The sequence below is a fragment of the Protopterus annectens genome, chromosome 2.part0 (genome assembly GCF_019279795.1).
Source record: "Protopterus annectens isolate FY-2018-M chromosome 2.part0, PAN1.0, whole genome shotgun sequence".
In the NCBI taxonomy this organism is placed as follows: domain Eukaryota; kingdom Metazoa; phylum Chordata; order Ceratodontiformes; family Protopteridae; genus Protopterus; species Protopterus annectens.
Window position 1 is genome coordinate 243,161,820 of NC_056728.1, and position 22,685 is coordinate 243,184,504.

At 41.6% G+C, this 22,685-nt stretch overlaps 1 protein-coding gene across 4 annotated transcripts in view; it reads right to left on the reverse strand.

The window, feature by feature from the left end:
- Nucleotides 1-22,685, reverse strand: part of LOC122793047 (serine/threonine kinase 11 interacting protein) — a 1,659,807-nt gene that overhangs the window by 1,243,215 nt on the left and 393,907 nt on the right. For all 4 annotated transcript variants that reach the window (XM_044060719.1, XM_044060720.1, XM_044060718.1 and 1 more), the window contains exon 2: nucleotides 15,282-15,357. In XM_044060719.1, the coding sequence (XP_043916654.1) occupies nucleotides 15,282-15,345 (64 nt within the window). In that variant the 5' untranslated portion in view covers nucleotides 15,346-15,357. The remainder of the gene's footprint in view (nucleotides 1-15,281; nucleotides 15,358-22,685) is intronic.

The window sequence follows — 22,685 nt, forward strand, 5'->3', positions numbered from 1 at the left end:
GTAAATAAATACATACCGAGAGACACCAATGGGATTCTGTCATGGAATACACCTTCTCATGTATAAAGTAGTTAAGGAGGCAATTCCTTTCTTAATTAAAATAAAAATAAAATGCTGCAGTGACTTTAATCATGTACAGAACAGGCAGCTGCATCAGCCAGCATCTCAAGGGATTGCATTTCACTAAATCCTGCTGTTCACCATACAGAGTTTCTCGCTGCAACAGTTAACAAAATTTGAGACAAAGTGCTCACTGGAATTCTCAACGAACTGCTAAGATGTGTGAAGCTGATCCAGACATGAGACAGAGACAGATATGTAAGTAACTACAGGGACAAGAAGATACTTCCATCTTTAGACGGGTGACCTTGCATTAACTGGCCTTGTGGCTGCTCACCTCTTCCAGCATTCATAGATTCATAGGTTAGTACTAGGCTAACTGCCCTTGCGAGCCATTTTTAAGCCTAGCCAATTATCCCCTGTGAGATTCAAACCCTGTACCTTGTGTTTGTAAGGCAAACACCTTAACCGTTAGGCCACCCTCCCAACCCAAAAAAATAGGTTCATACTAAGCTAACTGCCCTTGTGAGCCATTTTAAGCTTAGCCAATTATCCCTTGTGAGACTCAAACCCTGCACCTTGTGTTTGTCAGGCAAACACCTTAAACATCAGGCCACCCTCCCACCCTGTTCCACTGTTGATCCTGCTACATTCCATGCCTGAGCTACACATGGCATGGACTTCTCCACGTTCTTGTATAGAAACACTGCGGAGGGTGAAATTTTACTACCAAAGCTAACAGAATCTTGTCTTGCTGTTTAAGTTGCCTTTTTACTTGCTATTTGACAGGAAAGGAATGGTGAAAGGGGAATTACAAGAGATCTTCTTTGCATATTCAACAGAATCTATCAAATTAACCTAGAAGTGTTGACATAACACTGTGTTGCACCTGGACACTAATGTGACCCCTCAACTGTGTTGCACATCATGCAGACAATAAGGCTGATCATATTAGAAAAGGGTTGTGCTCTGGACATTAAGCTTCTCCTCCAGGTGTCCAACTGGCTACTCATTACCACGTATTGTACTTCAATGGCAAGTTTTCCCTGGAAATATGCCATCAAAGCTAAGCTAATGTCTGCAAGGAAAGACTGGTAGACATGACTGTTTTTTCCAAATCTATCCATTCTTCTACAGGGCTCAATCAGGCTAAGTGCAGAAATTCTCTGCCCAGACAATGCAACTTTTTTTTTTTTTTTGGGGGGGGGGGGGTCTTTATGCCTTCCAGGATCTAGAGTTATGGTTTTGGGATTGTCCAAGATAACAGTTTCATTTTCCATTCATTCATTATTAACTAGGGTAGAATGCTGGTCCAGGTAGCCCATTTTCTGGTTCCACCTGGGAACAACAAAACACATAGACAGTAGGCTGGGCAGCCACAAGAAGCAACACTGCAGGACATTTTGAGTACACAATCAGAGAGTAAGAAAAGAGTACTTCCAAAACTATGGATCCTCTGGTGGGGAAAACAAAGGACTTACACCCTCCTCCTCAGCAAAATATTGTGCAGGAGAATCATAGGGAGACTCCATGTGCTTTTTTTTTTTTTAGTTGTGGCCTTTCTGGATCTTTTGATGAGACCCGCCTGGACAACAGTCTCTGCATGACACAGGGTACTGTTCAGTGGCAGGCAATTAGGTTAATGATCTAAAGATTCCATAGTTTGACTGCAAACTTATCACTGGCACGCTGGTACTGAAAGCTGTGGCACTGATGCTGACATCATGGGGAAGGTATTTTCTGGGGAGTGAAGCCAACCAGAGATGGTAAACCTGGCACAAATCTGAGCATCAGCAATGCTAACATCAACATGACGAATGCCAGCACACAGGAAGTGTGGGTACAGTCAAGGTTATAAAGGTCGCTGTTAAGCTGTACAGTACCAGCCAGCTCCTCTGTATGTCATTAGGTAAACTGAAAGAGTATCTCGTCAGTAATAATAACACCAGGTCTGCAGGATATAAGAAAGGCAATGTCACACTACTCACTGTCAGTAGAAGAGGGGGATCCAAGGTGCCCAAAGACGTAGAATGGAATATCATCAGCCACAGAGCAAGGGCCAAGATGACTCAGACCTTACTGAAAAGGAGAGCACAGCTTCAGCCTGAAACCATTCCTGGGGACTCCGGCCAGAAAAGACAGTATAGTTCACCTCCTTGTTTACGATTTAACACTGGCTTCAACCAATTCATCACAATCTAGGATTAGGACTGCATGATGTGTTGGTAGTCCAAGGTGGGTATCATCAAGAGGGGGCCTAAAGCACCTAAAAGGCAGACTCTAGGAAACCAGAACAGTCCACATTGAGAATGTGGGAATCTTATCCCTAGATTTCTTCTCCTTCTTGTCAACCTTTTTGGGTTCCATGACTGACGAGTGCTAGAGTGGAGGCCAACCATTTGGAAATAAAAGCAGCAGAGAAACTGTGACATCTGGAACCTGAGAAGAATGAAAGGCAGAGCCAACAACAGAAGGAGATGCTGACACTTCGTCAGAGTCATGGAGGTAATAGGGAAGGGAGGAACTGAACCCCAGAAGCAACAAAGGTCAGCAAATTTCTTCCACAATTTACAGAGGGGGATAATTTTAATAGTTTCATTCATACGTTTGAAAGCTTACATAAACAGTATAATGTGAACCAAGGGCTCTGGGTACGGTTCCTGACCCCCTTACTCCATGGTAAAGCTGTAACTGCCGTTTCTAAATTGTCTGATACTGACTGCTTAAATTATAATACTTTAGAACTCAAAGCAAAAAACTCAGACAAACTTCAGTAAAGGGAAGCCAAAAGACGATGCACCCTGAATCAAGCTGTTGAAATATTCCAGACTTGAGTAAAAACGCTGAAAACACTTTAATTTGTTAAGCCACAAAAATACAGCTTTTCGTCAGCTACTCCTCACCAACTTCTTCAGAACGTTAAAATACATCACCATTAACGTGGCATGTTTAAATACTACAATCAAACCATATGGTGTCAACACAGTCTCCTTCAATTGAAATGTAAATTTCACATTAAACTTTATAACATAACATATAAACACAACCTCGGGCCATATTTCAAACACTCAAGATCGGGAAGCAATACTGACTGTGCAAACAGCCTGTCATCATATATTATTAAAATTTGAGAAACTTAAAAACATTATTACATGTTAACTCCCTGCGGGTTAAACTGCCTATTTACTGCACAGGAAATGGATACCCAGTGCTGCTCATGGGTCTAAGTGAACCCATGGTGGTCAGCCTAGACCACCCCAACAGAGTCCACCAGTAGCAGGGGAAGCCACTAGTCCAGGTACATGTCCAGGACCAAAGGTTAAATGTTTTAAATGCAACCAATGGGGCCATGAAGCATATAGATGTCCACAGAGGCAAGGTGGGGAACAAAAGGTTGGACAGCCAGTAAGTGGGAATGACAGAATGCCAGCAGCGAGTTGTCTGGAGACAAGGGTACCAAACTACCACAAGAGGTTATATCCAATCTCAGTAAATAGGAAACAGGCCACTGCCAAGACAGACACAGCCTCTGACCTAACCATTGTGAAACCTGTAATGGTTAAAGAGGAGCCACTACTTGCTTGGGCAGTCTACTCCTGTCAGAGCTTTAGGCGGGACCCCATTCCAAATACCTTTGGCTAGGGTTCACCTTGAATGGGAGGGTGGAAAAGGAAGCCAACAAGTAGGTGTGTTTGAGGATATCCCTGCAGATGTCCTGACAGGGAAATGATTTTGATAATGCAGAACCTTGTGTGCATACAGTGACACACAGTCAGGCTTGGAGACAAGCATGTGGGTCTGGTAGCCTGGGGGGGGACCCAGACAGGTCGCAGATGAAGCCAGGACTGGTGTGGTTGTTACTTCAGAGAATGGAGCTACCCTGTAGCAGTGAGACTGAAGGTGAGCCACAGCTGATTATGGGTACTGATGTTCCCTTGGGCAGAGGTGAGTAGTAGTACCCAGGCTGACAGTAAGGCACCACTGCCGGAAGATACCAGATTTCCTGTGGAAGGGCAGCTGGGGAGGATTACCAAGACAGAGAGTTGAGACAATCTCAGCTCTCAGATCCTACATTACAAGTCCTGAAGGAGGTAGCCAGTGAGGCACCTGATTGTTAAGGAAAAGGAGAATCTGTATACTGGGACAAAGGCTTACTGTACAGTGAGTGGACCCCTGAAGGTGGGCTAGAGGGTGAGAGAATACAGCAGTTGATAGTGCCCACAGCCTACCATCTGGCACTTCTAGCCATAGTCCATGGTATTCACTCTGCAGGTCATATGGACATAAAGCGTACCAAGAGACATATTATGCAGAACTTTTATTGGCCTGGGATTTCCAGAGATGTAACAGGGTACTGCAGAACCTGTGAGCAGTGCCAAAAGGCAGGAGACAAGGTCAAGGCTCCTTTGATGCCTTTGCCTGTGATTGAGGGGCCATTTCAGAGGGTAGCTAAGGATATTGTGGGGCCTCTGAGTACCCCAAGTTTGGCAGGGAAGAAGTATATCTTAGTGGTAGTAGATTATGCTACCAGATACCCTGAGGCGGTGGCCTGGTCCTCCATTGAGGCAGAAAAGGTGTCAAATGCTTTGTCAGAGACTTTCAGTAGGGTAGGACTCCCAAAGGAAATACTGACTGACAGAGGTGCCAATTTTATGTCAAACCTGCTGGCTTGTCTGTGGAAGCACTGTGGGGTGAAGCACCTAAAGACCATCCCCTACCATCCCTGGTAGAGAGATTAAACTATACACTAAAGACCATGCTACGGGCATTTGCAGACCAGGTCAAGAGGAAGTGGGACAAATATTTGCCCCATCTGGTTTTGGCTTACAGAGAGGTACCTCAGGAATCCACAGGTTTTTCACCCTTCAAGTTACTGTATGGGCATACTATGAGGGGAGCTCTAGATTTGATTCGAGATGAGTGGGAGAGTGAGTGTGAATCCCACAAGGAGCCTGTTGTGGCATATGTCCTAAACCTCAGGACAAGATTTAGCCCATGAGAACCTGGCAGAAGCCCAACAACAGAAAAAGGTCTGGTACGACAGGAATGCTCAAGCAAGAGAGTGTATGCTGTAGGGCAGCAGGTAATGGTTCTCATTCCTGTCAAATACAACAAGCTGCAGGCAGCTTGGGAGGGACCGTTCAAAGTGGTAAGGAAGGTCAGTGATGTTAACTACATGTTAAAACTACTAGACAGGGGCACAAACTGTAGCGTGTTAACAAGATGAAACCTTACCATGATAGGGAGGCCCTGGTGCCAAGTAGTTGGAGTCCAAGGGGTATCTATGGTTACAGGGAGCCAGCCAGCCAGCCAAATCCCAAATTACTATGGTGGAGCCTGGGGTTGCAAGCATATGATAGTACAGTGCAGCACTGTACTAGAGTCAGCAATGCCAAGGCAGGTGGAATCTCAAGACAGTGTTTGGGGTAGTGTATTTCCAGATAGGCTCACCATCTCAAGCAACGTTGCTCAAGGGTCACTTGCAAAACTAGCTTGAGTTTTCAGGGGGGGGGGTGTCACGAGAGGAAATATCATCACCCTAGCTACGTAGAATTTTGTAAATAATTATATTATTATACAGACCTCCAAAGCAGAAATGCAAGCAAACTCCACCCCCCAACACAACCCCAAATGACACATAGCCCATAAACTCAGTGTGCCACTCAACTACAGCCCATAAGGCATAACGTACCCAACACTCTAGTCATAGGTGACTCTATAGTCAGGCACACTGATGTTCCACTCACCAGGCTAAACAAGGAGAAAGGTATTGTCAGCTGCCTGTCAGGTGCCAGGATCCACCACATAACTCCCACACTCAGGTCACTCCACAACAAGTACAAATATGACACTGTCATTGCCCATGTTGGTGTGAATGACCTGAGACGTACCTCCCAGGACTACATGAAAAGAGACATGGAGGAGCTCTCCGATCTTGTAGCCCAGGCAGGTATGACCCTAGCCCTGAGTAGCATCCTGCCATCACCCAAAATGATACCATAGTACAAGGACAAAATGATTGACTTCAACAATTGGCTAAGCTTCTGGTGTCATTCTAAGGGGATCCAGTATTTGTCTGCCTGGGACGACATGATTGACAGACCACGATGCTTTGCCAGAGATGGCCTGCACCGGTCGCCCTTGGGATTCCAGATACTGGCTAAGGCTCTTGCCACATTTATAGTGCCTTTTTTAGGCAAGGTTCAAATGACAAATTCACCACTGTAATAGGTACAAGCACGCAAAATCTGTGGGTAATGCTACTCAATGCTAGAAGTCTAAACCTCAAAATGCACTCACTCAAGGCACTCCTTAAAATGGAGAACATCGACATCTGGGCAGTGACAGAGACCTGGTTCAAAGCTCCAGAGAGCACCCCTGCGTTACCAGGCTATAATTCATACCACACCTTTCGGCCACCTAACCCGGAACGAAGAACTAAAGATGGAGGTGTGTCCATATTCATTAAGGATATCCACACCTCCAGGCTAATTGCACAGCATAATGCATCTGAGATTATCCAAGTGCAACTAACTCTGGCAAGAACGCAATCCAAATTGTAGCTTGCTACAGACCCCCCACCATGCCCCAGGATACCCACTCCTCATTTTTTGATGCACTGGAAAGTATTGGGGTACAACCCAACACCCTAATAATGGGCGATTTCAACTACCCCACCATTAACTGGGAAAACTACTCATGTACCAACTCTTTTGTTCAACGTTTTCTGGAATTCATAAATTCCAACGCCTTGGATCAACTTATTCACACCACCACCAGGGGCAGCAATATCCTAGACCTGGTCATTACCAACATGGGCAACCGGTGTTCCACACCAGAGGTCAATTCCTCGTTGGTCAGATCCCACCACAAGCTAATCACCCTAGACATTCACATCCCGCCCCCACCCCCAATTAGGGAAACGACCGTAAAAAACTTCTCCAAAGCCAACTTTACACTTCTTAAGACAGAAGTGGCAATGCAGACGGGCAATAGAGGTACGACTGCTGAATCCTACACAAATGCACTTTATAACCACTTACACGAGTGCATGGATCATGCTATCCCTAATAGAACCAAGATGATATCCTCCAAAAAAAGGAAGCCAATCTGGTGGTCCTCTGCCATAAACAAACTCTACAACAGAAGAAAGAAACTGTTGCAAAAAAAGAGTAAAATCCCATGACTGGAGGAACTCCATGATCAACCTCAGTAAGAAGCTGAGATCCCTCATAAAATCATCCAAAGTTAGTTACGAAAACAAAATTGCCACTGACTCTAAAGACAACCACAAAGCATTCTATAGCTATGTCAAGAATCTCAATGGCAACACTCAGATCTGCTCTGAGTTACAGCACAATGGCACTAAACATACAGAACCAACTGATATTGCCAACATCCTGGCAGATAGGTTCAATGCTAACTTTACCCTCCTCTCACCCCCTAGAGGGCCCATCTCTATTCTGGATGAATGCAAAGTTCCTGTAATCATGGCTGCACAGGTAAATAAAACACATTCTCCAAAGCCAAGAACACAGCATCCATGGGACCTGACAATAACCCAGGCTGTGTTCTACAAGAACTACAGAATGAACTGGCACCCTACCTAAGTACCATGTTCAATCATAGCCTCACGTTAGGCTTTGTGCCCACTGAATGGTGCACCGCGACAGTTACCTCACTCCACAAAGGGGGGAGCCACGACGGACCCAGGGAACTACCACCCCATTAGCCTGACGAGCCTGGTCTGCAAGGCCATGGAACGTATCATCTTGGAACTTATAAACAAAGACAATGGTAATCTCCAAACTCTGGACCCTACCCAGTTCGGTTTGTAAAAGGCAGATCATGTCTCCTAAACCTGACTGACTTCTCTGAAGCAGTCACCAAAGCCATAGATGAGGGTAAGGTGATTCACACAGCTTATCTAGATCTCGCCAAGGCTTTCGACACCATCCCCCAACTCTGGAATTATAGATAAGCTCACTAAACTAGGTATAAATTCCTATATCACAAGATGGGTTGCTAACTGGCTCATGGACAGAACCCACACTGTGAAAGTAGCCGACTCCAAATCCGACTTCAGACCAGTGACAAGTGAAGTACCACAGGGTTCAGTCCTGGGTCCTCTCCTGTTTGGCATCTACTTCTCAGAAGTACAGGCTAACACATAAGGTCTTTGGCTAACAAAGTTTGCAGATGACTGCAAACTAGGAGCCATAATCGAAACTCCTAACGATGTGGACATACTACAAAAGGGCCTCACTGAGGCAGATGCCTGGTGTCAAAGCCATGCCCTGAAGCTCAATGCCAAAAAGTGTATTGTCATCCCCTTTGTTAAAAACTCTGTACCCATGAACTACCACATAAGTGGTAGTCTACTTAATGCCAAAAGTGTGATAAGAGACCTTGGGACACAGGTGGACAGTAGTCTCTCCTTTGATAATCACATCGCCACAGTGGTCCGGAAATCCTTCAACGTGACTCACCTCATCACAAAAGGTTTCTCATCCAGAAAAAAAGAGGTCATTGTTCCCCTCTACTCATCACTCAGTAGACCCATTATAGAGTACAACGCCCCTTTTGGTATGTACCTTACAAGACATCTACAACAACTGGAAAGGCCACAGAAATACCTCATAAAGAGGATTACTGGCCTCAAACAGATGCCCTACGCAGACCGTCTCAAAAAACACCAGCTTTACTCCGTCGCATATCACCTACTCAGAGGCAATCTCTGCCTAACATACAAAGCTATGTCAAACCCAGAGCTGTTGGACATGCTCCACTTAAAGAAATCCCAATCCCTCCGAGCTACACACTCTAGGGACCTAAACCGTGTCACCACAATAAACAGAACATGCTGGAGGGATAGATTCCTGTCCCAGAGACTTCCCATACTCTGAAAGAGACTACCTCTCTATGTCAAACAGAGCTCCTCATTAGCACTCCAAGAAAAATCTTGACTGGATGGGAAATAGGAAATTCACCCCAGGGATCACTTCTGTGGCTCTGCTCGACAGGGGCACAGGAAAATAATTTTCTTGGGTGGCGAAAGCCAGGGTACCTTTTTGGCTAGGCTTATATAGGCCCTAGGACTAATAGCCTAGTACCTACCTATGAATCTATGTCATTTGTGAATATCAACATGATTCATATGCTTGTGTTACAAATGTATTAGAACTGTATGTATATACGATGGTTTGTACAGACGTGAGCTGAAGAGATATGCTGTAGAGTACTCAGCTTAAAGATGTATTCACAGTGTACCCTACTGGAAAAGAACAGAAATGTATATAAACTATTGTAACTGTGTAAATGTATATATTTTAATAGTGGGAACTGGCACATAGAAGGTTAACTTGCAAAACTTCAGAAATTAAAATTTATAACAGTGCCATAAAAGATGGTTTCAGTGCAACAAGAAGCAATGTCTAGAACTGGAAGTTTTTTGTATTGTGTTTAAATGTGGAGGAATGTAAATTATTTTACGACTTCCACCATTTGCCTTAGATCTAAGAGAAGTCCTTGTTTATGTATTTTCACAGAGAGATGCTAAATACTACCAGCTGCAGTGAGGGTTTTCACCTGGGATAGTCAGACAAAAAGAAGTGATGTCATACTGCAAGTATCCCAGCAGCAATACTTCAGATACTAATTTAAGAACTCTCTGAGAGAGATAGTGCATTTTGCATTTGACCTGACAGCATCAGCTGGAAGACCTACTCACCACATCTGTCTTGCCTTGCTATGAGTAAGTCAGTCTAGGGTACAGTAATTTCTCTTAGCTACAGTTAGGAATATAGTGAAGTATAGCTTAGAGGTTTTCTTTGTTTATTTGAGACTGTCCTGCAATGTTGTTTTAAATATTTCCTGTGATTTTGACCTCTGAAGTAAATGTGATTGTTTACTGAGTATTTTCTTGTTCCTTTATTATTTATTATTAAATATATTTAAACCTTCCAATTGTGACTGGTCTATCTAGAGATATTTAAGCTCTTAAGGGTACTTGCATATTTATTTAGTGACACTATGCAGGCCACTCCTAATAGCCTTGCTCTTGGTCAAACTATCATTTGTATTAACAGCAAGATTACACGGTAAGAATGGATACCCTTTGTTAAGCGCCTTAAAGTAGCTGATAAGAGTGGCTGGTGGCAGTGCAAACTACATTACAGTCTGGGCAAAAGGGGGCACAGCTAGTAAACCTGTGCCAGCCTTTCCCAGGTGCATGTGGGTTTGTGTATAAATCAAACCTCAAAGTGTGTGTGTGTGTGTGTGTGTGTGTGTGTGTGTGTGTGTGTGTGTGTGTGTGTGTGTGTGTGTGTCAGCTACATCTGCAGGGACATGAAGCATTGGTTGGGACAGAGAGTGTGCTGGAGGTTTTGCCTTGGCCACTCAGCTGAGATCTTAACTTTATAGCTGTGCCACTGAGGAGTCTTATTGGGGATCTGGAGAAAGAGGGAGAAACCAGCCCCAGACTAATTGTGGTCTCTGTGTGCTCTTAAATGAAATTGCACTTTATTGTGTGTGTACTTGTCATCCTACCAGTGTGTACATACCCCCCTGTTGCCAGTGGTGAGGACTGAGGTTCTTTGATTACTGGACCAGTGGGGGTGTTATCACAGGAGGATATACATACATCTCCCAAATATGCAACAAAAATCGAGAAGATTCAGGATTTTTGCCTGGAAATGTTTTCACAGATATTTTTATACCCCAAGTAGACTCCAGAGAATTTTTCCTTAGGCAGAAAGTAAGTGTTGGAGGTGTGAAGTGGTAGAAAGAGGTAATGGGGAATATATTTTCTGGGAGTGCGGTAAGTTGGTGGAATTTACGGATTCCCTGGGGAATGCACTGTTGGAGATGCTGGGTGGGCAGAAACTTTTCTTAGCTATGATACAGAATTGGAATTGCCTAGACATGGTAAGGCTTTGCTGTGTCTAATAATGGTGGCTGCCAAAAAAGCAATTACTAGAAAATGGAAATCAAAATCTAAACCAACTATACTAGAAGTAGTGAATATAGTAAGAGAGATTAAATAACTGGAATTGCGATTTTTAGAAAAGGGTAGGAGCAAACTACATAGGAAAAAATGGGAATTGTGGGAACAATACATACAAAGAAGGAATGAGGTTTAAAAGGGGACACGACTTAAATGAGCTATGTAATGTTTGAGTGAGAAAGATTGGATAGATTATAAGTGATGTATAATGTTTGCAACTGGGGGTGTTGCCATATGATTGTGATGTAACATATTTGCAACTAGGATTCAGTGTGGTTTGTTTTCATTTATATAAATGTATGATTGTCTATGTAGTAAGTGATGGTTTAACAAAAACGTGTCTCGTTTAAAAAAAGGTAGGAATTGAATAATGTAATATTACTTAGATTTTATATAGATATATATATATATATATATATATATATATAGCAATATATGTGAAGTATGTTTATGTTAATATAGTTTGATTACTTTTATATGGATGTAAATTTACATATGTCCAAAAAAAAAGATATTCTCTAGACAGAAATCAATTTAGTTTAGAGAAGACCGCAGTCAGTTCAGTTAAGCTTTGGTACAGAAGTCAGGTAAAAATGTCCACAGTTCAGAAACTGCAGTAAACAGTGCCGTTTGTATTAATTTCTGCCGCTGAAGAGAAAACAAACAGTTCTGAGGTTAGAGTTACTAAGGACCATATAATTCAGTCGGTTTCACTTTATCAGCACTGTTATTTGAAGTAGTAAGACTTGTTCATATCTTGCCTAATTACTTCATCTACCTCCACTGTATGATGCCATACCTCATAGCTGTCTCTGATTTTGACTCAAATTTTAGGTCTGTCCCTCTTAATCCGCTTAAAACTTGTAACTGCTGGAGTAAAGGTGGTGAACTGCACTTAGATAGTAATTGGAGTTATAAACTTATTTTAGTTCAGAAAACTTATATTAATTCACATTCACTTATTCTGTCAATGTTTCAAGTTAATAGTGCTAATATTAAGCATCCCTGATTGTGCCTGATTATTTCAGGATTTGTCCCAGACTGGCTGAAAGCTATGTATGTTGCTACTACATAACAAAAACCACCATTACTAGAATTACGGTGTATGCAGAATTTAATGCTAAAATAAAGAAGATTTGGCCCATAAAGGAGAAAAAGAGATATTTAGCACTTGTTCAGCACAGCTCCAGGTAATTTAAAAGACATTCATTCATTCCAGTTGCAACAAATTTAAAGCCTACAGCACACTTGCATGCAGTGCATAAATGAGATTGAGACAGAGTAAGTATGTGTTTGCATGTGTGTCTTTAGATCAGGCATCCTGCTCTGGATTAGTTTCAATGCCTTATGCCCAAGTAAGTGCCCCGGGCAGGCTCTGACTCCCTTTGTCCCTGAAATGCACTGTTTGTTGCTGAAGAATGGAGCAATGCATGAATATAATCCTATTGTTTTCTGAATATGGACCTTTTTGTGTCAGCTCTTAAATTTTCTCCTTTATGGATATACTTTTAAAACATCTGTGGTAGTTTCTAATCCTCCCAGCCAGATCCTGTCCTTTGTTTTCACCATCTTTCTATTTCCACAGCCCACATACACAACTTGCTCTTCTCTTACTTCCCACTCTGTCTCTCTCTCTCTCTCAAAACAGTATTCTACAAGCCTTCACTTTCTTTCTGACAACTCCCTTATTAAACAAATGGCTTTTTCCTCTTCTGTTTCATGACATCTAACACATCCACCCATCAACCTCCTCCACGGATGTCTGAAAAAAAATCACAATGCATCTCCAAATATTGGTCCAAGCTCCTGAAATCTGATCTCCATAAAAAGTAAGTGCCTTGCCACTGACCCTTAAATAATAGCAGCTTATCAAGCTACAAACTACAGGGGAAATTTCCTGCTCTTTCTCTTACACTCATTTGCCTGCTCTTTCTCTTACACTCATTTGCCTGCTCTTTCTCTTACACTCATTTCTCTCTAAGGGGCACTTAAACTCTTTCAATTTCACTGAAATGCAGCCTGGAGCAGTTTCTACACAGCATACTTTTTATACTGGGGAGGGTGGAGAGAGATGGTAATTTGGTGCACCGAGGAAAGGGCCAAACAGTTGAAAATAAATTCTTTGTTTGTTTTTGGATGTTTAAATATATCACTACAAATATAATTGTGTATGTTGCAAGTATATTTGTAGTGATAATATACTTACATCGGCCACTTGTAATACCACCAGTATAGGGTACTTGGCTACCTGTGAGAAATGCTCAAATGCCTTTTTAGGAGAGGTGAGAGTATATTTCACATCTAACTCATATTCCCAAGGATAAAAGGGCTGAGAGGCATAATCCAAGCCCTCATTATCAGACTGATCCTCTTCATCAGAAGAATTCCTTTTTCTTTAGTAGGAAGAGGATACAAAGTCTATCCAGGCTATAAGGCTTGAATAGCCTTTAAGAGTCCTTCAACTTTAGTGGACTGAGGAAGGTATTTTTCAAAAGAAATGTGCCTAGGAGTAGACAGAGGGGAAACTTGCTTTGTCTTCTGCTGCCTTTTACCTGGGGCATCCACCTGAAGTTTAGGTGTTATGGGATGTACCTCTACCCTATAAACCTTCAATCTCTTCTCAGATGTGAATGTGACGACCCACACCAGCATCTTCTGTTACTATAATCCTAGGTTGAAAGGAACTCTTGTGATTGCATGAAGGACAATACAAAACAATGGATGTGCCTTTATCCCTGGTCATAACATTCTCCTAAAAGGTAGTGCTAGAGGGTCTGGGAGATATTGACAAATGGTCCAGGGTCTGTAAAGTACCTAATCAGGTTCTCCCATCTCTGATCAAGAAGAGGAAGTTGACATCCATTCTAAATCATTCACTTCTTTTGGTGCCTTATCCCTTAGGATCTTGCCTGGATGCTCAAAAGCTGAAGCTGAAGAAGAAGCAGATGACATACCACTCACCAGCACCAACAGCAGCTCCGCAACCACTACCACCAACAACCACCACTGCTTGTTTTTAAGATATTGGCCAAGAAAAGATCAGTACTACTACAAATGGTTTTTGCTGGAGGTGTGAAAAGTCAAATAAAGCAGACTGGATTCATATTTTTTTATGAATGTAATAAAATTAAATCATATTGGAATGGAATCAATCATTTTTACAAGCTTTATTTAATGAATCCTTTACCTTAACTAAAGTATTGATTTTACTAAATGTAAATGAAGGTCCCTACCTGAATAAGATAAATATGTATTTGTTATGGACAATAATTGCTATATCTAGGAAATGCGTAACCAGAAGGTGGAATTCAAATACACCCCCGACCTTGGAAGAATTCTACACTTTACTGAAGACAACTGCATCGATGGAAATAAAAATCAAATAAATATGAATCTATCCCAGGCCATTGGTAAATAATCCTTGGAAGAAAGTTATACCTTTGTTGGACACTCTGCAATAATCAATATTGTATATCTGATAACTGATCTGTTAATTCTATACTTACATACAGTGTATATAATTGAAAGTCAGGCTATTGTAAATATTGTATATAGTTGTTTAAAATGATATTTAAAAATATTGTGTAAATGTGATTTTAACTGAAAATAAAAAAAATATTTGAGGAAAAAAAAAAGATATTGGCCAAGAGTCCAAAGGTGGTTTCATAGAGTTTCCGACAGGCATTAACATAGTATTCTGCCCGCCCCAGACAAAATAAACAGCCAGTGAGCTAGTAATGATAAAGTATTTGTCTATCACAGTTGCACTTACTTTTTTGGAAAAGAACACACTAGCAAAAAAAATTCTTCCTTTTTTATACAACAAAAAGACTCCCCAGTAGGGTATTTATCTACTTAAACTACAGAGACTGTAAATGACAATATGGAAAAAAAAAAAAAAAAAAAACACAAATGTTTGCATACATGAATATGGAATAATTTCTGAAGATGCCACTTATAACAAAATACTTACACATGCCTAGGGTGAACAAACAACTTCTAAAGGAAGGACACTGTGCTTTAAAAAACTGGTCCGATGAATGAGACCTTAACAGGAAAACTCCCAGATGTTAAAAACATTGCAAAAGTAATCCAATGAGGATCATCAGCTACTGTTTAAAACATAGCCCCCTACACCTCAGTATCGGAGATTCCACACATTTCATACATTCTTCTCATCCAGTCACTAAACTGATTACTATACAATGAAACTTACCACAGTCTCTAAGAAGTCTGGCCAAGCTCTGCACCAAAGGTTCTCCTCCTGTGTGGGCTGACATTCCTGCAAGTGCCTGGGGAAAAATACAGCAAGAACGTTAGCACACAACCATTCAATTAAAGCCTGAACACTCCAAAGACATCAGACAATCAATCAACTATTTATTATCCCTCCACCTCAAACAGGACTAAGCCAGACGGCTCCTTGGTCTGCATCCAACTGGTTCATTTCTTCCGCCATAGCAGCAGCCAGAAATCTTTCGGCAAAGTAAGAAGCCTACAGCCCGTTCAATCCCACCTGGTAAACCACAACAGACTCATTAAAACGGTGATGAGAGTTGGGTGTATGGCCTACGGGGTAGACTATCCTCTACCCAGGTGAAGCACCCTCCCCATGGTGGCTCTGCTACGATCATGCTCTCTAAGAAGAAGTATGCCTCCACACACCAAATTTCCCTTGGCTTACTCTTCAACTTGCACATAGTACAGCAGGCTCACTAGGCTTGAATTCCACAGCCTGAACACCTAGTGCTCCTGCTAGGTCACACCCATGTGGTGAGGTAGTCTCTTAGTGGGCAGTGCCTGCTGACTCCCGTACTTTACTGTTGGCTACTACAGGTACATGAACTACTATTTGAACTGACTGAGATGGAGTAAGCACTTTATCTTTCTATGACACAGAGCTGGACTTACACAATTAACCCCGAATAAAAACAACATGAATACATTTTTAAATAAATCACTGCAGCAGTTTCCAGGCACTCTCCCTTACCCCAACACTGCATAAATCACATTACACAACAGTTAGCTACTGAAATGTATGACTCAGTGCTTTGGGGACTGGTTCTGACCTTCAGTCATGCACAGGTTACCATGGCAGTGGGCAGGCTGAGTTGGGGGGGGGGGGGGTGACTCAGTTTTCTGTTCTGACAGGTGGGTTTATTATACCACAGAAGCTGTGGTCATCTGGGGGTGAATCAAACAGCAGCAGTTCTCTTTAGGACCACCACAAGAAACATGTTCTACTGCAAATATTTCCAGTGGTTAAGAAAAAAATAAACAGACTTCACAAACAAAGCAATATGCTTGTAGTAAAAAAAAATGATGCCCTCACTGCTAGCAATATGCTTATAGTAAAAAAATTGATGCTCTTACTACTGCTGTTAAAGCACTCTTTGTTCCCTTCATAAATTTATTTTAGTGCAGTGGCTTTCTCTTCAAGCCTTCTTTACTACTCACATTAGACTGGGAGGCATAATTCCTGTCTGGTTTATTCCCTTCAATTAACTCTTTACCTGGAATATCCCAATTCACAATTGGTCTTGTATCATTCTTATGATTTATCACTCACATATTTCATCCTAGCTTGTCTCATTTGAATCAGCATACTTTCTTCATGATGCGCCAGCTAGTCTAATACTGTCTTCCTTATTTTTCTGAAATCTTTCTAATTAAACTTTAAACTTGTAAACCATTAGAGAATTTTAAAATTTCAAGCTCATACTCTACAATGAGAACTTGAGCAAACAGGCTGAGAGCTATGTAGGAACGGGGCTACAGTGGCTTTCTTACTGTATTCCGGCATCAGTGAGATGAGACAATAAATTCCCAAGTGCAGGTATTTATTCATTTGTTTGGTACGAACACAGTAGGCATGCAGTCATAGTCATATAATTGATGGTGACGTGTGAGTGTGTGTATGTATGTGTGGGAGAGGGACACAGATGCTCAACTGTCCCAGAATTGCAGAATGTCCATTTTTTTACCTCATATTTTGGTCTGTCCCTGGTAAAGTTTGTGGCTTTTCTGGCAAATTAGTGAGGACTGCAGTCACTAAATAATGACAGACATTCGAGTTTCAGACCTAATAGACTTCATAAAAAGCATGCTAATGCAAAACCTGTTATTGTAGCAATACTCTAAATAGATGACATTAGTATTCATCTCCATTTTTGGTCCCTTGTCCACCACCATTTTTTTAGCTTTCTCCCGGATTCTTCAGCTAAAAGGTTGATATATGGTGGTGGGGGGGATACTACTACAATTGTCTGTAAAGCTGGTCATATCTGCAGTTATGAAACTCGGCTTTAACTGCTGGGTTCAGGGTCTGTCTCTTGATGAAAGTGATAGACACTGTTAGAATTTGTTCAAGTTAAGCAGTCATAACTCTGGCAGATGAAATGCTTTACTATGCCTATTTTTAACCAAATCATATACTTGTGGGGGTGCACAATTAATAAAATGGGTGTAAATGGTAAGTATTGGGATTGTCTGCAATGAAAATGACTGTGTGTGTGTGTGTGTGGGGGGGGGGGGGGGGGTTGCTATGCATCTATTAGTAGCTAGTCAGCCACAATTTATTTTCACTTTCCATCACAGCATAATATCAGCATTGCAATCAGTAAGTGGATGTCCTTGGTGGTCTAGGCAGGATGCGTGTGATAACAAATGGTCAATGGCAGAAACGCTCATCAAGTAGTGTTGCCATCTAATACTGCTTGGTTCTTTGGTTGGATTTGTGGCTGGGATGCCTTCTGTGTACAGTCTGCATGCACTCCCTATCTCTGTGTGGGTTTTATCCATGTGCTTTTGTTTCTTACTCCAAACACTCACCTATATAAAATACATGCCTCTAGCCATTTGTGCTTTTACTTCATCCCAATCTAACACCACAGGTAGCTATATCCTTTGGAGGCTTAGGCAGACATATACTATTCATACACATGATTTTTATATCATTGCAAGCATTTGCACACTCAGATTATTGGGGAACTACTATTTTGTTAGCTTTGAACATTAATCGTTAGACACAACTTATTTTTCTTTCAAAGAAAAAAAAATATATGGGTCTACTTCAGAAGACTGACAGACCAAAAGACTGAATACCAAAAGAATGCAAATTCAAAATATTGAACAAATTTTTAATACAGGTGGCACGCCCCCTCCACTCCTCAAGGGGGGGGGGGCTGTGCCCCCCAAGCCCCCTGCTAACTATATATACTAAGTCAAAGATCGCACAACAGTGGAGAAGGGGCAAATTCCATCATTCAGCATTTTTTTGAGACTCCGTCTTTTGGTTTTTCAGTCTTCTGAAGTAGACCCATATATATATATATATATATATATATATATATATATATATATATATATACATATACACACACACACATGTATACATACATATATAATCATTTGAAGTGGACTCAGTTGAATGATCATATCAATCGACCCACATTGCCAAATTCCTATATAGTCGAAATGCATTCCAAATTCAACCTAGGAACAAGCGCTAACATGGCTCGAAACAATAATCTGACACAGATATCCTTCAGAAGGGTCTCACAGAAACGGATAACTGGTGCCAGAGCCATGGCCTAAAGTTAAATGCCAAAAAATGCATAGTCATACCCTTCGGGAAAAACAAGGTTACCCCTAGCTACCAAATAGGTGGCAATCCACTGAGCACAGAAGAAGTTATCAGGGACCTGGGGACCCAGGTTGATAGTAGTCTGTCATTCGACACCCATGTAGCTAAAGTAGTTAGGAAGACCTTCTACATTGCCCACCTTATCATGAAGGGATTCTCATCTAGATCAAGGGAGGTCATAGTCTCCCTATACTCATCACTCATCAGACCAATGATTGAGTACAATGCCCCATTCGAATGTATCTGACCCGACACTTGCAGCAGCTGGAGAGGCCACAAAAGTTCCTCACCAAAAGGATAAAGGGTCTCAAACATCTGTCCTATGCTGCCCGACTGAAAGAACTCCAGCTCTATTCAGTCGCTTACTTGCTCAGAGGTGACCTTTGCCTAACATACAAGGCCATGTCAAACCCAGATTTGATGAATATGCTTCACCTCAAAAATCTAGATCCGTCAGAGCCACAAGGCGGAGACTTAAACCTCGACACGGCTATTAATAGGACGTGCTGGAGGGATAGATTCATCACCCAAAGACTCTCTATGCTGTGGAATAAAATCCCGGTATATGTGAGGCAGAGCACCTCGCTGGCCTTGTTCAAGAGAAATCTTGACCAATGGATGGGAGATCGCAGATATACCCCAGGGATTACCTCAGTGTCACTGCTCGACAGAGGCACAGCAAAATAATGGGTATAGTTCCCCATACTAAAGGGGTGGCGTAAGCCACAAAACTATTGGCTAGGCTTGTAAATGCCCTCGGGCAGATAGCCTAGTATGAACCTATGAACCTATGAACAGGGGCAAGCTTTGTACTTTGGAAATATTGGGAGTTCAGCAATTTCAATGTTCGAGTTTCAGACTTCACATAAAGTGGGTTTGCCTGCGTCCATTTTAATAAAATGATAGCAAACCGTACATGCATATTTATTTACCAGGGTCGTGCACTGACCAATTTCATGCTCAATCCAGGTGAAGTACAAAACATTTCAGAAAGTAAATACAGAGATACAAGTAATAACAAAGTAGTTCAGGCTAGTTGCATAAAAAAATTGGCCAGTTAGGGTGTGCTAAACATTGGGGGGGGGGGGACAAAAATGATGGCAAGGTGCGGCAAAACAAGAAAGAAGCAATATCTCTGGTTAATGTGGGGTCAGGGTACATCAGGGGAAGCCATGGAGTCATTTTTGTTTAGAGCTCCATTTCACCTAATGCTGGCAATATTTACTGCAGTAAAATATCCAAGTTGTATACAATTAGTTAAGTGGCTATAACGAGAATGTATATAGAGAAGTAATATGTGGATGAAGACAAATGACCTCATCTGTTGTTTGATGGCAGGTAATGGTCATATTAGGGGCCCCACCCCATTCTAGTTAGCCTCACCCATGGTGTTGCTTCCTGCAGTCCCCCTTGATTTGAAGTCTCTAGTTGCCACTAAAGATATCATCTATCACTTGTACTTTTTCTTATCAAAGATGTTGACAAGTTACACGTGTTGCCCATACTAGTTGCTACTGCATTTCTTTTCTTTCCAAGATAATATCAAGTTCTTCCCCACTGTCATCCAAATGTACCCTTTCTAAAAGGAGAGATAAGGTTGTACTGTGTGCCTGAACAATGAATTATAGGTTCATAGGTCTGTTTTAGTAGGCTAACTACCACAAGGGCCTTTTTAACTCTAGCCATGCGCCCCAAATATCTGACAAGTTCTGGTACCTTTGACAAGTGTAAGCAGGGACTTTGGAAGGTTAAAAATTTGCAAGCAGAGGCCTGGGAGATTAACCATTTACAGGGTGCCTGTATCCATTAGAAACATAGGTCCCAAACCAATGAATTTCCTGTTCCCCATCCAATTGTCCAAGTTACACTTGAATTGGGTTAGGGAGGAACTCTGCTTCACATGGATGGAGAGCTTGTTCTAGAAATGGGGTAATTTCTGGGATACATACCTTTCTTTCCAGCAGGTCCTATTTATATCACAGGCAAGGTTTAAGACTTTAGAAAAGCAATTATACAAGGCAGTAGGAGTTCCTGAGTCAAGGTTGAAGTGTGCTTATCAACCCCTCTACCAAAACCTGAATATCCACCATCTTACAACAGAATTGTGGCTAACGTTAAAGACAGAAAACTGCAACAAAACAAAAACCCATTAATAATTAAATCAGCATTAGCTTAGTTTGTATCTGCCATTATATTGTAGCTTAGACGGGGTATTGGCGTGCACACTAACTGGGACACTACAGCTATAGGTTCCCCCAAACAGTTGGTTTCTTCTTTCCGATTCCTTCAGTTTAACTTAAACAAAACAATTTTTTTTTCAACTGGATTTATAGCCACTATCACAGAGGTCTAAGTAGCTCTTTAATGCAGTGGCACGCAATAGTTTAACTTATTACATCCGAGTGACACCTCCAAGTGCATCTGCAGTTAACTCCTGCTGAAGCCTCTATGCATCAAATATTGCTTGTTCACATTTGCATCAGTAATTCCAAAACCATACTATGTACAAGGTTTTAAAAGATTTCATCTTAAAGCTTACACAATGGCAAACAACTGCATTAACATTTGACCTCTGTCTAGTGCAGTTAAATAGATACTAACTGTTGTTTTTATGGTATTTATTTATATAGATATAATGTTCATATTTTTCTAAATATCTCAATAACCAGGTAACACAGATCAAACTCCTTAGCCTCATTTGAAAGCTCTCAGCTAGAGGAATAAAATGCTGCTGACAGTATGTGTGTAACTTGAGTGTTTCCTGAGATATTGTATGTTGTTTACAAAATATTACAAATAGTTACTGTGTTTACTGTGACTTATAAAATTCAATTTAAAACCTAGAATCTAAAGAATACTACCACTATAAAAACAGTTTGTGCTGAAGAGATTGACATTTATAATTCTTTCATAACTCCTGTGGTTCCAGAAAGAGGAACATTTGTTTGAAAGGTGTGGACATAATATGATTCTGTGAAAAGGCGTAGGCTCCTCCCATTGGAAGTTACTGTGCAAACTTCTTGAGCTCCGTTGGAGTGAATGAGTTAACTACTAAACTGTCTTTTGGCTTTTCTCGGTTAGGGGTCGCCACAGTGGATCTCCAGTCCGCTAATGACTGGCAGTGGATTTTTACGGTGCCGAGTTGCCAGGATGATGCCCAACCTTCAAAGAAGGCACACCCTTTCTGCATGTCTTTAGACGTCAACTTGACCACGGGGAGGACATGCAGACTCCACACAGAAGGTGGTCCAGTCGAGAATCGAAAGGCAGAACCTCTCGCTGTGAGGCGACAATGCTAACCGCTGCACCACCACAATTTCTTGGCAGTGACCTATCGCTTTCTGGGTAGCAGATGAGGTAGCGGAGAAAAACAGCCTGCCTTGCTGTCCTTTAGACTATTTCTGTGTACCACATTTCCCAACATGCTCAACTGTAAAAGTAAGTGAATCTATGACTCCTCTCCTGCCCAACGTCTGTACCAAGATTACTTAATCTCCACAGGCAACGGGCGCCATTTTCAAAAGCAATTCTACAGAGCAGTAGGAGTTCTTGAATCCTGGTTGTAGTGGGCTCGCCAAGCAAGTGTGCGGTTTTAATATGTAAAATCGTGCTGCTTGCAAAAGCTAATGCCATCTTTTATTTAGTTGGTTGGGAGAGAAAAACTAAAAGCAATAGCCAAGCTTGCATCTTCTACTAAATGAGAGCTAAACGGGCTTAATTTCACTGTTGTACTGCATCTGTGAGGCTCATGGGTTACATATTGTTAAACTTATGATGATATTGCGGCAAATGTTATACTACCATTATTGTCTGTGTGGCTCAGGAGTCAGATGTACTAGACCTGATGAGCATATCTAATTATCTGTTAATTCATCTGTGCTGCCAAAGGCTTTTACTGCTTTCTGAACTGCTGCATTACTGCAGAGAGGGATAAAAAAGCAAAATCTAGTCATGTTAATTCATTTATTTATTTTT